The sequence below is a fragment of the Canis aureus genome, chromosome 14 (genome assembly GCF_053574225.1).
Source record: "Canis aureus isolate CA01 chromosome 14, VMU_Caureus_v.1.0, whole genome shotgun sequence".
NCBI lineage: Eukaryota > Metazoa > Chordata > Mammalia > Carnivora > Canidae > Canis > Canis aureus.
In genome coordinates, this window is record NC_135624.1 from 4666841 (window position 1) to 4680178 (window position 13338).

Genomic DNA, 13338 nt, shown 5'->3' on the forward strand with positions numbered 1-13338 from the left:
TTGGACCACATTTGCTTCTGTGGCTACATTTAAAAAAAAAAAAAAAAAGAAAAGAAAAGAAAAGAAAAACATAGCAATTTAAGCTAAAGACCATAGAAGACATATAGAAAATATGAGAAACCCAGTAAGCCTGTTTGTAGCTTTGCCTTTGTTTTATATACGGTGGTCAAAAGGTGACTGTGTTGGGAATCCCTGGGTGGCTCAGCGGTTTAGCGTCTGCCTTCAGCCCAGGGCGTGATCCTGGGGTCCTGGGATCGAGTCCCACATCAGGCTCCCTGCATAGAGCCTGCTTTTCCCTCTGCCTTTCTTTCTCTCTGTGTCTCTCATGAATAAATAAAATATTAAAAAAAAAAAAAAAAAAGGTGACTGTTCTGATTGTGACCTCTCCTTCAGGCAGTGAACAGTTCCAGCCATTGGGTACAGCCAAACCAAGCACAACCATGGCTTCTGAAAGAGGCTTCTTTGGAGCTTTAACAATACACATTTCCTAGGTAGAGGTAAACAGATCTAGATCCTCCAAAGATACTTTTCTATTAAGAAACACCTTCGTGTATTCTTGGCACAAAAGGATTAAGCTAACAAACCATCTAGGAACATCTTGTCAGTGAACTGGGAGAGAAGAAGATAGAAAGGGGAATCTCTCTAATGAATAGGTCTGCAGAAAATACCCTACTACCCTGATTCTTTTTCAGGTATTTTCCTTCTACTCTGGCTAGCTGTGAACTCTGCTTGATCTTCTTTAACAAAAGAAAGCTTTGTGAAATTGAAATTCTGATGCACTCACCATGTTATTGGACACTTAAAATTATTTTAAGGGGTCATTTCAATCTTTTCTTTGTATAAAAGTTGATACACCCAGGGACCTTATAAAAAGTAGTCTTGAACTTCCAGTTTAAAAATTGGAAAGGAGTCTATTTTGGCTTACAGATGATTTACTTCCCTGATTCATACATAGGCCAGATACTTATAAGGGATGGAAAAGAAGGTAAGAATATAATTTTGATAATTATCAGAACCAAAGTCCAGGAAAATTGTCAGATCAATGATTTCTCCTCAGGCAGGAGTATTTAATAGAGAAGTAAAATATGTTGACTAGTATTTTAAACCTAAGTAGTTATTATTTTAAGAATTAAATATAAATAAGCTTACTCTATTTTTTAAGATCAAAATTGAGTATAATTACCACTAATAAACAGTGTTTTCTTTTTTACCTATTAAATTCCTCTTATTTCAACCAGTGATAAAAAAGATTTTTCAGAATTACAAAGCAAAAACAAAAACTGGGAGTAGACACTTGAAACACACTGTACACATATACTCCTATTTTCTTTAAAGATTATGTTTTAGAAACAAAATAGTGACTGTTCATTGAACTTTTACCATGACATGTCCTACACAAATCATGTTACACATAGTAGCTGATACAATATTCTCAACAATCCACAATCTAGTGTCTTACCCCATTTTGGAGACTATAGAAACTGGGACTCCATGAAGTTAAGTAGTTTACTCAGTTTAAGGAGTCAGGACTTAAACCCAAAATCTTTCTTTAAAAAAAAAAAAAGATTTTTATTTATTTATTCGTGGGAGACACATAGAGAGGCAGAGACACAGGCAGAGGGAGGAGCAGGCTCCATGCAGGGAGCCTGACGTGGGACCCGATCCCAGGAGCCCAGGATCACGACCTGAGCTAAAGGCAGACGTTCAACCGCTGAGCCACCCAGGTGCCCCAAACCCAAATCTTTCTGCCTCCAAAGTTCATATTCTTTTCATTATCCTGAATTTTCTACTGTGTTATAAACTGACATAAACTGTCCTATAGAACAAAATGTGAAAAAGATCTTTGACAGTAGGGCTGTCAGTGTTCAGGAAGTTCTAGGTCAATGGCAGTCATATTTCATAAACCACTTTTAAAAAAAAGATTTATTTGTTCATTCAGAGAGAGAGAGAGAGGCAGAGAGAGAAGCAGGCTCCATGCAGGGAGCCCGACGTGGGACTCGATCCCGGGTCTCTAGGATCATGCCCTGGGCTGAAGGCTGCGCCAAACCGCTGCGCCACCGGGGCTGCCCCTCATAAACCACTTCTATATGACAGCATCCTACCACCTGCCAGTTGTCTCTCGAGCTCATCAAAAGTCACTTAAATGTTATTTCATAAATGTAACAATCCTCTGTATACAGGCCAAAGAGAACCAGTTTCCCTGAGATGCCACTTTGGCCAGGGCTCATTAACCATGGCATACTGCAGCACGCTTGTACCCTATAACAGGTCATTGAAGACTTTGCAAAAAGTGAATAAAATCTAGTCTTCTTTCATTTAAAAAAGCAAACAGTAGATCCTTCTGGACTTTGTGGAACTAGTAAAATGAAGACGGAAGTAAATCTTGAGGCTATTGGCTGTGCTACATCAAAGAAGCATTTATTTTACACTTCTGAGGAATTTGTGATATTTTAATCGTGTACTGCTGTCAGAAAACTCAGTGCAATATGACATCAGAGCAAAGAGTTACTGAAATTTAAATCTGCAGTAGTAGTTTAGGGAACACATTAATTTTAATCATAATGATTTGGGGATGATAACATAAGCATCAATATGATTAGAAATTAAAGCATGATGTAATTTCAAATGTTGTTGATAGTATTGAGCAGGATTTTGTTACTCAGGATTGCAAGCAGTAGCAGGATCAGATTAATACAACAAGAAGCAGTACCAGGAGTAAGATGACAAGTGTTTGCTTTGGACAAAACATGGTTAAAATGAGGTACACCAAAACCCAATCAACTAAAAGTTTATATTTTTCAGCACTCACTGAAAAATATATTCAAAATTTCAATTAATAAAATTTTTTCCAGGAATACAAGTTTACAAGAACTTTCCACCAAAGGAAAATTTTGTATCCTTGATATTGCTCCATATTTTCTTTAGCACTAATTTTCCACAAAACTGAAAAAAGACGAAGGTATCAGGAAATTGATTCAAAGAGGCAAAACCATTATTGTGACTGTAGTTAATTGCATTTTCCACAACAATATCTTGGCCTGGAACTGCCAGGGGAAATCACCATTGCGCTAACTACTTTCTATTCTGCCTTCCTTAATCAACCTACTTACAGAGATGTTCTTGAACACAAAAGTGGCCAAGGGAAAGCAGAAAGAGGCACAGATGATCAACTGTTTTGGAAATCTGAAGTTGAAAAAAGTAACTGTTAGGGAAGGGGGGAGAGTGAGGAAAAAGATAAGAGATATTTAGCTTTCAAATAAGTTCTGATGGCCCTGGGATTTTTAAAAATCAAAGTTCATTATTCACATGGCAAAAGAAATGAAAACATTGTCTCCACAATGGCGAACACTTAGAAGTATCTGGTGTTAGAGTAGCTGGACTTCATTCAGTGTTATGTCAATCTTTAAAATGGGGAAATTATCACTGACGTGGAGAAATGTCTTATTTGGACCTTAGTAAAAATTCAGCTTAAGGGATCCCTGGGTGGCGCAGCGGTTTAGCGCCTGCCTTTGGTCCAGGGCGCGATCCTGGAGACCCGGGATCAAATCCCATATTGGGCTCCTGGTGCATGGAGCCTGCTTCTCCCTCTGCCTATGTCTCTGCGCCTCTCTCTCTCTCTCTCTCTCTCTCTCTCTCTCTCTATGTGACTATCATAAATAAATAAAAATTAAAAAAAAATTTCAGCTTAATTATGAAAAGAATTTCCTGCCATATAGTAGAACAAAGCAGAGTAGAATAAAGTAGAATGTTATCAAGTGTAAGAATAAAGTTTACAAAATCTGTAACATTCAGCTGTTCTATAGGAGCTTGGAAAACAAACTTTTTGTTAAGTAGAAGATTGCAAAGAAAATGAGAGTTGGTCACACTGAATCATGTTAGATTTTATATAATTCAAATGTTACTCAAAAACGTACTTACCTGTGTGACTATTTGCTAAGGGTTAAAAACTAATAATGAGCAGCAGTGCAAAGACCACTTTTATCAGATTCAGAGGAGGACCTCCCAAGCAGCTAAGTGAAGGTTTGTGAAGAAGAGCAAAGTAATCTACAAACACAAAGAATACAATATGAAACAAGCCTCTGTGAAAGCCAATAATATCTTGATCCATCTGTGAATGGACTGGAGACCACCTGAATCTTCTCTTTGGGTGTTCTTTGTGACATGATATGATGAAGTATTTTCTTTTGGAGGCCAGGTCAACCCAGAAGAAAAACAAATAGTATAACTTTGTCAATACCAATGTCTTATTGAAGTGAATTCTCACTGACTTTGAACAAGATTTATGGCTATGAGCAATTTGTCATTTCTTCTGACCTATTCCCCCCACTCTGCAACTCCTAATAAGATACTACTGTCTCCTGTTTCTTAGGCTTAGGGACAACCGCATAAATCCTACATCAGCAGGAGCTTACTCTTTCTGAGAGCTTCCTGTTCTCAAATAAGTAGGTGTTAAGTATGGAGAAGAAAACTATCAAAGTCTGAAGGAGCTTTCCAGTATGAAGTAGTCATACTTCTTTGTCATTCTATTTATATTGTATTCACGAGCTCCTTTAATCTTAGTTTATCTGGTACTTTCCTATCTACATTGACCCTGAGGAATGTGTAATATGAATCCTATTTTCTAGACTTGATGATGGAATTAAGGAGAAGTTAAATCGAAGACATTACAGGAAGTCTAAAAATCATACCCCTCATCATCTAGCCATTAGAGCGTAAGGGACAAAATCATGACTTGCAGACCTGAATGAGCTATGTCTGTGGGCTTCTGACAGACCCTTCTGCTACTACCACTGCTGCTTCTAACTACTGTGATTAGAGGCATATCCAAAGTAGAGATTTCAGCTAAAACTGGGAGAGTAGCCACTGCCGTACATTCAATATTCATCAACCATGCAACCTGGATTTTCCTAATTTCAGTTATGCTGTTCTGTTAGCTCTATAAATACAGCTGTACTTTCACATCAGCTGTGTAGCCATATTAAACCAATAATATCTATTAAACCAGTAGTTTTAGGGGGAAATAGTCATTGAAAGTTTGGCTTCTTTAGATACATTTCCTCGACTTTTACATTTTTTTTTAAATTCCTAATTCCCAATCCTGTTTCCTACTATTGCCAGTTTGTTTATTTCATCTCTGTTAAGTCGTATCCCCCTGTAATTGCCTCAGTGCAGACTCCAAGGCTGGGTGCCAGATGGCGAGGCCCTCTAACTTCTATGAAAAGAGAAGCAATCTGCACAAAACCTATCTCCCCTACTTAGAAAACCCTCACTCAGATTATACCAGAATTTGGTGCTTCCCTCTGTCTATAATGTTACAAAGACAGAATGTCAAAATATCCTGTGCTTTCTTCGCTCCCCTTCACTTCAGTTTGTTTAGATGCTTTGATGTGTCATCCTATTTTTGCTTCAGCTGTGAATATAGATCCAGATATCGTTATAGGCTTAGGATCATCCTAAAGATGACCATTCTCCAGTATGTACGTATGTACCTATGCATGGAGGTAGGTTTATTTCTTTAAGATAGAGTTCTTTTTGTGGTCTTTCTGATTACAAGGGCATGGATATTTAGGATTTTGGTAGACACTCATTTTCAACCCTCTCCCCTACTCATGTGGATATTCTGTATTTACACTCTTATCAGCCATGCATGGGAAGATCCATTTCTCCTCCTTCTCCTCCACACAAGATATTATCAGTCTTTCTCATTTATGCTAACCTGATGAATTAAAAAACTACTTCTTGTTTTAACTAGTGTATGGAAAAAAAAATAACTAGTGTATGGTTATCAGGCTGAGCGTTTTCCTGTTTTTCATAAAACAGTGCTCTCTAGAAGGATTAAAGAGCTAAAGGCAAAACCAAAATGTTAAAAATGCTTCAAGAAACTTTAGAAAAGGGCAGCACAGGTGGCTCAGCTGTTTAGCGCCACCTTCAGTCCAGGGTCTGATCCTGGAGACCCGGGATCGGGTCCCACAAACCTGTTTCTCCCTCTGCCTGTGTCTCTGCCTCTCTCTCTGTGTGTCTCTCATGAATAAATAAATAAAATCTTTAAAAAAAAAAAAAAAGAAACTTTAGAAAAATATATAATCACCTAGGGATAAATCACTAAATAAAAGTTAATAGATTTTTATTCACGTCTATAAAAAAGTATGCACGCAAAAAATATCAGAATTTATTTTGAGGATAGCTACTGTACCAAGAGGAAATATTTGCTATATATAACAAACAAGCATTAACACTCATTAACTAATAAAAAAAGAGTGTAAAATACTTTGTAGAAAAGGAATCAAATGGCCAGCATATGAAAAGATGCTTATTCCACTTTGTTTACTATTGACAATATAAATAGCTCTTATGTCAGCACATATAGATCTTCTTGATTCTTCTAAACAATTGTATGAATTACTATTGTTTGTTTAAGCATTAATCTGTTGATGAACACGTAGGTTGTTTTCTATTATTTGCTATGATTAGCAATTCTACACTGTGTGTGCGTGCGCACGCACGTACGTGCAGGTGAACTACACAGGCATTAGTTTTTGGTCTTGGCCTGATTAGTGAAAAATTCTACTTATTTAAAAAATGTTTTCTTTATTACTAAGATTTATTATCTCATAATCTTTATATTTTTTAAAGATTTTATTTATTTATTCATGACAGAGAGAGAGAGAGAGAGAGAGGCAGAGACACAGGCAGAGGGAGAAGCAGGCTCTGTGCAGGAAGCCCGACGTGAGACTCGATTCCAGGTCTCCAGGATCATCTGTTATTTGCCTCTTTATTAATTTCTTCATTTAATAATTGCTTATTCTTTCCTCTACCTATTTTTCTCTATAATGTCTATATTGACTATATGAACTTTTTGTAGATTAATAATAACCCTTTTCTATCACGAGTTTGAATATATGATTCCTATAACTTGTTTCATTTATCCTGTTTTACTTGCCAATCTTTTACACATCATACTAATATTTCTACATTCGTTTCTGTCCATTATCTATTTAGTTACATCACTTATGTCTATTTTCTCTGTTAGATCATTATCCTCTGTCTAGATTGTATTCTCTTTGAAATGAAGAATTATGCCTCTTGTGATGCCTGGTGGCTCAGTGGTTTAGCGCCTGCCATCAGCCCAGGACGTGATCCTGGAGTCCCGGGATCGAGTCCCATGTCAGGCTCCCCGCATGGAGCCTGCTTCTCCCTCTGCCTATGTCTCTGCCTCTCTCTCTCTCTCTCATGAATAAATAAAAAATCTTTAAAAAAAAAAAAAAGAATTAAGCCTCTTCATACAGGTCTAGCACAGTACCATTTACTTGATAATAACTTCTTGATGATGGCTACACAGTTGGGACCATAGAAGTCCCATAGAAGTAGAGCATAGAAGTAGACCATAGTATGGTTCTACTGACCATAGAAGTAGACACTTGGGTCCTGTCAGGTTACATAGCTCCTACAAATTGATAATCGATCCAACCAGAAATAGACTTTTGCTATTGTTTCACAACACTTGACCATTCTCTTTGAAAGAGAGAATACTATAATGTTACTATTGTAATGGATCTACTATGTATATTCTCATTGCTTTAAATTCACTGATCATATGAAAAGAGAAGAATGTACTAGCTTAGTGTTTGATCTTTACCACATAGATCTAACGTCATGATCAATTGGTTTCAGTATTTTCTTTGAAATCATATAAAGGTTCATATGTGCCAAATTTCATAATAATCACATGATAAGGTCAAGAAATACAAATTCCAAGGCAAAATTTATATGCCCAATTCACATATGACAGTAATACGATATAACCATATGTTGAATATAATACACTGTATGTAAATGCTATTCTTGAAAGCAATCCAATCAATAAAACTTAAAATAAATAACACTTTAATAACACATTTCAAATCGACTGAAAATGGAATAGATGGACTCTATGGCAAGAACATCCCTATAAAATTGACATGCAGAGGCTATTAAAACACAGAGAATAAAACAATCTTGAACTAAAGAAAAACTGTGACTATATAGGTTTTTTTTAAAGCCTACTACATTGTATGCCAAGATACAGCAGTCGTTTTTATTTAAAGAGCTATTTCAATAAAAACTGGATTGCCAAGCAGTAAAAAGTAAATTCAGTTTGTATTCACCAATAGCTAAAAAACACTTTTTAAAGAATAAAGTATATAAACCAGGAAAAGTAAGAAATACACAGTGACAGCAAAAGTCGAAACAGAAAAAAGTCAAAATTTAGTCATAATTGGGACTAAATAAAAGATTGACCAATTTTTATCATTAAAAAAGGTTATGGGAAAGCTACTGAAGTTAACTTCAAAAGCCTAGCAGTAAAAAGTGATTGTAATGTCAGTAAAACTCTGAAACAGATCAAATAGACCCTAAGTAGTAATAATCCACTGCATCTTTGAACATATATTTGCGTTTTTTTAAGTAGAAAAGCTTACCCTTTTTTCCTTTGTTTCCAACATCCTGTTTAAAAAAAAGAAGAAAAGAAATCCAACTCTACAACTATTAACAGTAGCTCAGAGTACAGAAACTTTACCTTCATTCAAAGATAATATGAGTTAAGATTTGAAATGTCCTTTCCTTTTTGGCTTGGTTCTGGAAAACATGGTTTCATCATTCCAATATACAGAGAGCTTCTCTTTCTCCACATGAGTACATACAAGAACATGCAAGGATTTGTACAACCAAATGAATCAGTGGAGGTACAGAAGTTAATTTAACCATTTTTTCTTCTGTGATGTGATTGACATTTTTTTTTTGATTGACATTTTTAATTTCAATTTTGTCACTTCAGATCCTGGGAAGACTCTGCCTGAAGCCCTTGATTACTGCACAGTTTGGCTGCAGACAGTGCCTGGAGAAATAGACAGCAAAAGTGGTATTCCACCTTCCCTGGTAACGCTACAAATTAAAGACTTTCTTAATGGACCAGGTAAGAAAGTCATAATTCAAATGTGTATACATTATTTTCATGTGAGTATATTGACATATACTTAGGGTCTGTTAGTGATTGTGGCATTCCTTGCCAAAAATAAATAGTTCATTTGTTTTCCAGAAGTGTATTCTTCTCAAGCTAGACATTAATAATAGGCAAATATTAATATGCATTCAAAATTACCTTTGGTCTGGGGCCCCTGGGTGGTTCAGTCAGTTAAGCGTCTGCCTTTGGCTCAGGTCATGATCTCAGGGTCCTGGGATCAAGTCCTGCATCAGGCTCCCTGCTTAGCAGGGAACCTGCTTCTCCCTTTCCTTTTGCCCCTCCCCCCAACTCATTTTTTTTTCTCTCTCCCTCTCACTCTCTCTAATAAATAAAATCTTTTTTTAAAAATTACCTTTGGTCTGACAAAAAAAGCAGTTATCAGTTAAAGAATAATTGACTATAAGCCAAAAACCCCAGACTTTATTTCTACCTTTTCTGCTAATTATGTAATGTTAGGCAGTTGATCTAATCTTCTATGCCTCAGTTTCCTTACTGTAACAAAAAGGAATAAAATGGAGAGATGGATTGGATGGGATAAATGATACACATAAGATAGTATAGATAGATATATTCAATTAGATAAGTGTATGTATTTCAAATACTTAGCAAAGTACTTGAGACATTAACACTCAGTTTAGATAGATAGATAGATAGATAGATAGATAGATAGATAGATAGATAGATATAGTTATCAAAATATATTGAGTCCTTATTAGTCCCAGGTACTAAGTGCTTTATGTTCTCAGAAAGACCCAAGGAGGAGGCCCTATATATTATCCCTGTTTTATAAATTAGGAGGTTAAGACTTAGAAAAGTGAAGTAAAATGCCCAAGGTCTTAATGGCAGAGGAGCCATTCAAACCCAGGTCTTTATGACTCCAAAGACTTAGATCACTTCAACCCTACACTAATTTTATCATAACCACAGATTTTTCCTCTCTTCTCCTTCTCCTCTTTCTTTTTCTGCTCTATTTTCTTCTTACTTCATCTCATGTTCCTCTTCTTTGTATTATTCTTCCCTCACTTCAGTGAGATCTTACCTATATTTAACAAAAATCACATTTCAATTTTCATCTTATTTTATACTTACAGTGCTTCAAAACATATTAGTCATCAAAGGAATATCAGTTTCTTCATTAAGTATTTAAAACAATGGCGTTAAACGGTCTTAAGATCTCTAGCAATACTCTGCAAGGCATGCATTTTGCTGAGTGAAAAATATCCCTGTGTGGACCTGGTTCAGTGTGTGTCACAGCACACCAATGTACTTATGATCCATGGCTATAGATTGAAGAAGGCCACTTGTCATCATGTCTGGAGTAAAGAGAGCTTAAAGCCACCTACACTGGCCCTTTGGGGCCCAATTCTTCCTCAGTGCTGAGATTTAAAAGGTGTAGAAGTATGAAGAACTGTTTCTAATCATTATAAGTATCTAGACATGGTTTTAAAGACTCAAAGGAAAGCAAGAAGCTGATGATGAAGGCTAAGAGAGTCATTAAAGTTGGAAGAAGCCTATGGGGTGAGGTAATGGATAGATTGAGAGTAATAGGAGTCCTAGTACTTGGCTAGTGAGTGTGAAATACCATATTTCATTGATTCCAAGCCATCATCAATTATAGGAAAAAACATTTTATGTACCAAGAAAAAAAAAATCTGCTATTTAAACTATGATACAATGCTTTCTTATTATATCCATTTCAAGGCACTTCCTGACTTCAGAATTGTTCACATGTAAAAGACTAAAATGTTAGAATGAATGAAATTAGGTAAAAACATATGGTTAGTTCATGGAGAATGAGAAAGAAACTTGGATTTCCCTATCCTCTTTTTTAGTTTCAGATTTTTTTTTTTCTTTTAGATCTAGTCTTTGACTCACTTTAGCTAGAAGATTCGCTTCTAGGTTATATTTGGTTGACTTGTTAAAGAATGGGATCTGTTGGGCAGCCCGGGTGGCTTAGCAGTTTAGCGACATCTTCAGCCCAGGGCCTGATCCTGGAGACCCAGGATCGAGTCCCACGTTGGGCTCCCTGCTTCTCCCTCTGCCTGTGTCTCTGCCTCTCTCTCTCTCTTTCTCTCTCTCTCATGAAATAAATAAAATCTTTAAAAAAATAAAAAAAAAGAATGGGATCTGCAAATCCATAGTTCTGTACCATATTTTCACAGCAACCAAGTTGAATTTCAAGAGAAACATCAATGAATGAATATTATGTTTATAATTCTAGCATTTAATGTGACTATATAGTAGAAATGTGGTTTTTAAAATAGTTTTTACTTTTGTGTTTCATACACTTCTTTAAGTTGAAAATTATATATATATGCCATTCTTTATTTTATGCTTATTAGGTAAGTGATAATCTAGCTGGATATTCAAACTTGTAAACAAATGGATTGAAAGCACTATTTTATAGTAGTGCTTCTTAGATTTGAGTGTACATTCGAAGCATCTCTGGTGAGCTTGTTAAAATGCAAATGGTTTAGTAGTTCTAGAAGGTGGGAATGAAAAGTAACAAGTTCTTATATGAATCATAGATGAATGGATGAATATACACATAAACACACAAATGGCTAGTGAGGGCTAAACTGCAGATATTTGGGGGCACAGGAGAGAGGAATGATGGAAAGAGTGATGAGTGGTTTTTTGAATGGTACTTTTATTATGAAAAATCAAATACAGTGTCTGATTAATGGTTTAAGTTCTTACTTCAAAGTCTAAAACATTTTACCGAGAGAAGTTTCCCTTCGTAAATTATTTGAGGGAAGATTAGTTTGAATGCTATATCCATTGTGTGGGATTTCACTAAATAGTAACCTAACCTGTCTGAACTACTCCAGAATTTACTATCTTAGACCAAAATTTCCTTACTGTAAATAATTTGTCATGTAAAGAATAGAAGTAGATGTTAGTCCATAGGCTAATTATATTCTCTTACTACACAACCAAATTGCCTCTGTATATTAATTTAGGGATCAATAGAAATACAGGATACATAAAGTACTTCTTACCATAGAAATGTATTATTTTATAGATTTTTGGTAACTCAAGAAAATTATCTTTTTTTCCAGATTTTAGACAATAGTATACTAATAGGAATATTATTTAGGCTGAGAATATGGGAAGAAGCTTCAGCTTTGTAGTACTCCCCAAGGTCATTCCTTTCCTTAAAAAAAATTTTTTTAAAGTACTTTGACTTCTATATGGTGTTATTATTAATAATCTTCTGCTACCGTTTTTTAATCTAGATGCACATCCTATTTAAGTAGAGTTTTACGCTATAGCTGTAAAATGGTATATTTCCACTTATTCTTTTCTTGCTCCTGAATGAACATTCCAGGGGCCCTAAAAGTTATGACGCCAAAGAATACAGGAAATACTGATTATAACTACCTAACCTTAAGTTTTCTTCTTAAGGTGCAAACTTGCCAGCTTTTGAATTCAGCCTTACAGATTTCTTTTGCAGGGATTATTTATCTAAACAATGTGATACAAATGCTGCTCTTTAGGACTCTTGTTTTTGGAAAAATAATTCAAAGTTCTTGAGTCTTCCATTATTTCCTCTGTTCACTTAATTGTACCTTAGAGCAAATAGTAGGTCCCAACTTCTACATCAAAGAGCCCTTCAAAGCTCTCTCACCCCCATCTCCTTTCTTCAGAGGGAACAGTTGTACCCATTAGCAAGGTCAGTGGCTTGGAGAAACCTGGAAAACAGCAGCTACCAGAAACCAGCTAGAATGATATCTCCAGCAGGTGATAGATTAGTTGGAACAAATTGGAACCATTGCAGTTCAGCAATCCTGGTTTCTTTCAAGCTGTTTTTAAAATGTCGTCATTTTAATACACAATCTAAGCCCTGCGGAACAGTCTACAGCAGGTTAATTTGAATCATATGATGTGTCACTGCCCTCAGCTGACGTGAGCTCTATTCCATGTGTGAAGCCATAATAAATCCATTCTCAACCGAGGAGAATTCCCCATGAGAAGGTGAACTAATCCAGGCCTCACACTGGCATGCTAGCCCTCCATAATTGAAAGCAGGGCCACCTGTTCCCAGCACAGTTAGCCTATAGAGAAAAAAAATAGTATTAGATCAGATACTTCTTATATTGAAAAATCATTCATAGTTCTTGCAAATTCAAATTCAGCTGTGAACTGCTTGGTATGACATCATACAGAAACATAGGAATGTGCCCACTTGATCCCAGTTTAAAAGTTTTGTTAGCCATAGTATTCTTAACTTTGAAATGAGAATTTTTTTTTTTAATTTAATGAGAGCTGACACGTGAGAAGAAGAACTGGGAAGGGTGCATATTTTTCTAATTAACTCAGGGTCATTTGTAAAAACA

At 35.9% G+C, this 13338-nt stretch overlaps 1 protein-coding gene across 11 annotated transcripts in view; it reads left to right on the forward strand.

The window, feature by feature from the left end:
• VPS13B (vacuolar protein sorting 13 homolog B) overlaps window positions 1–13338 on the forward strand; it is a 718401-nt gene that overhangs the window by 529828 nt on the left and 175235 nt on the right. For all 11 annotated transcript variants that reach the window (XM_077846720.1, XM_077846711.1, XM_077846713.1 and 8 more), the window contains one exon: window positions 8813–8950. In XM_077846720.1, coding sequence (XP_077702846.1) covers window positions 8813–8950 — 138 coding nt within the window. The remainder of the gene's footprint in view (window positions 1–8812; window positions 8951–13338) is intronic.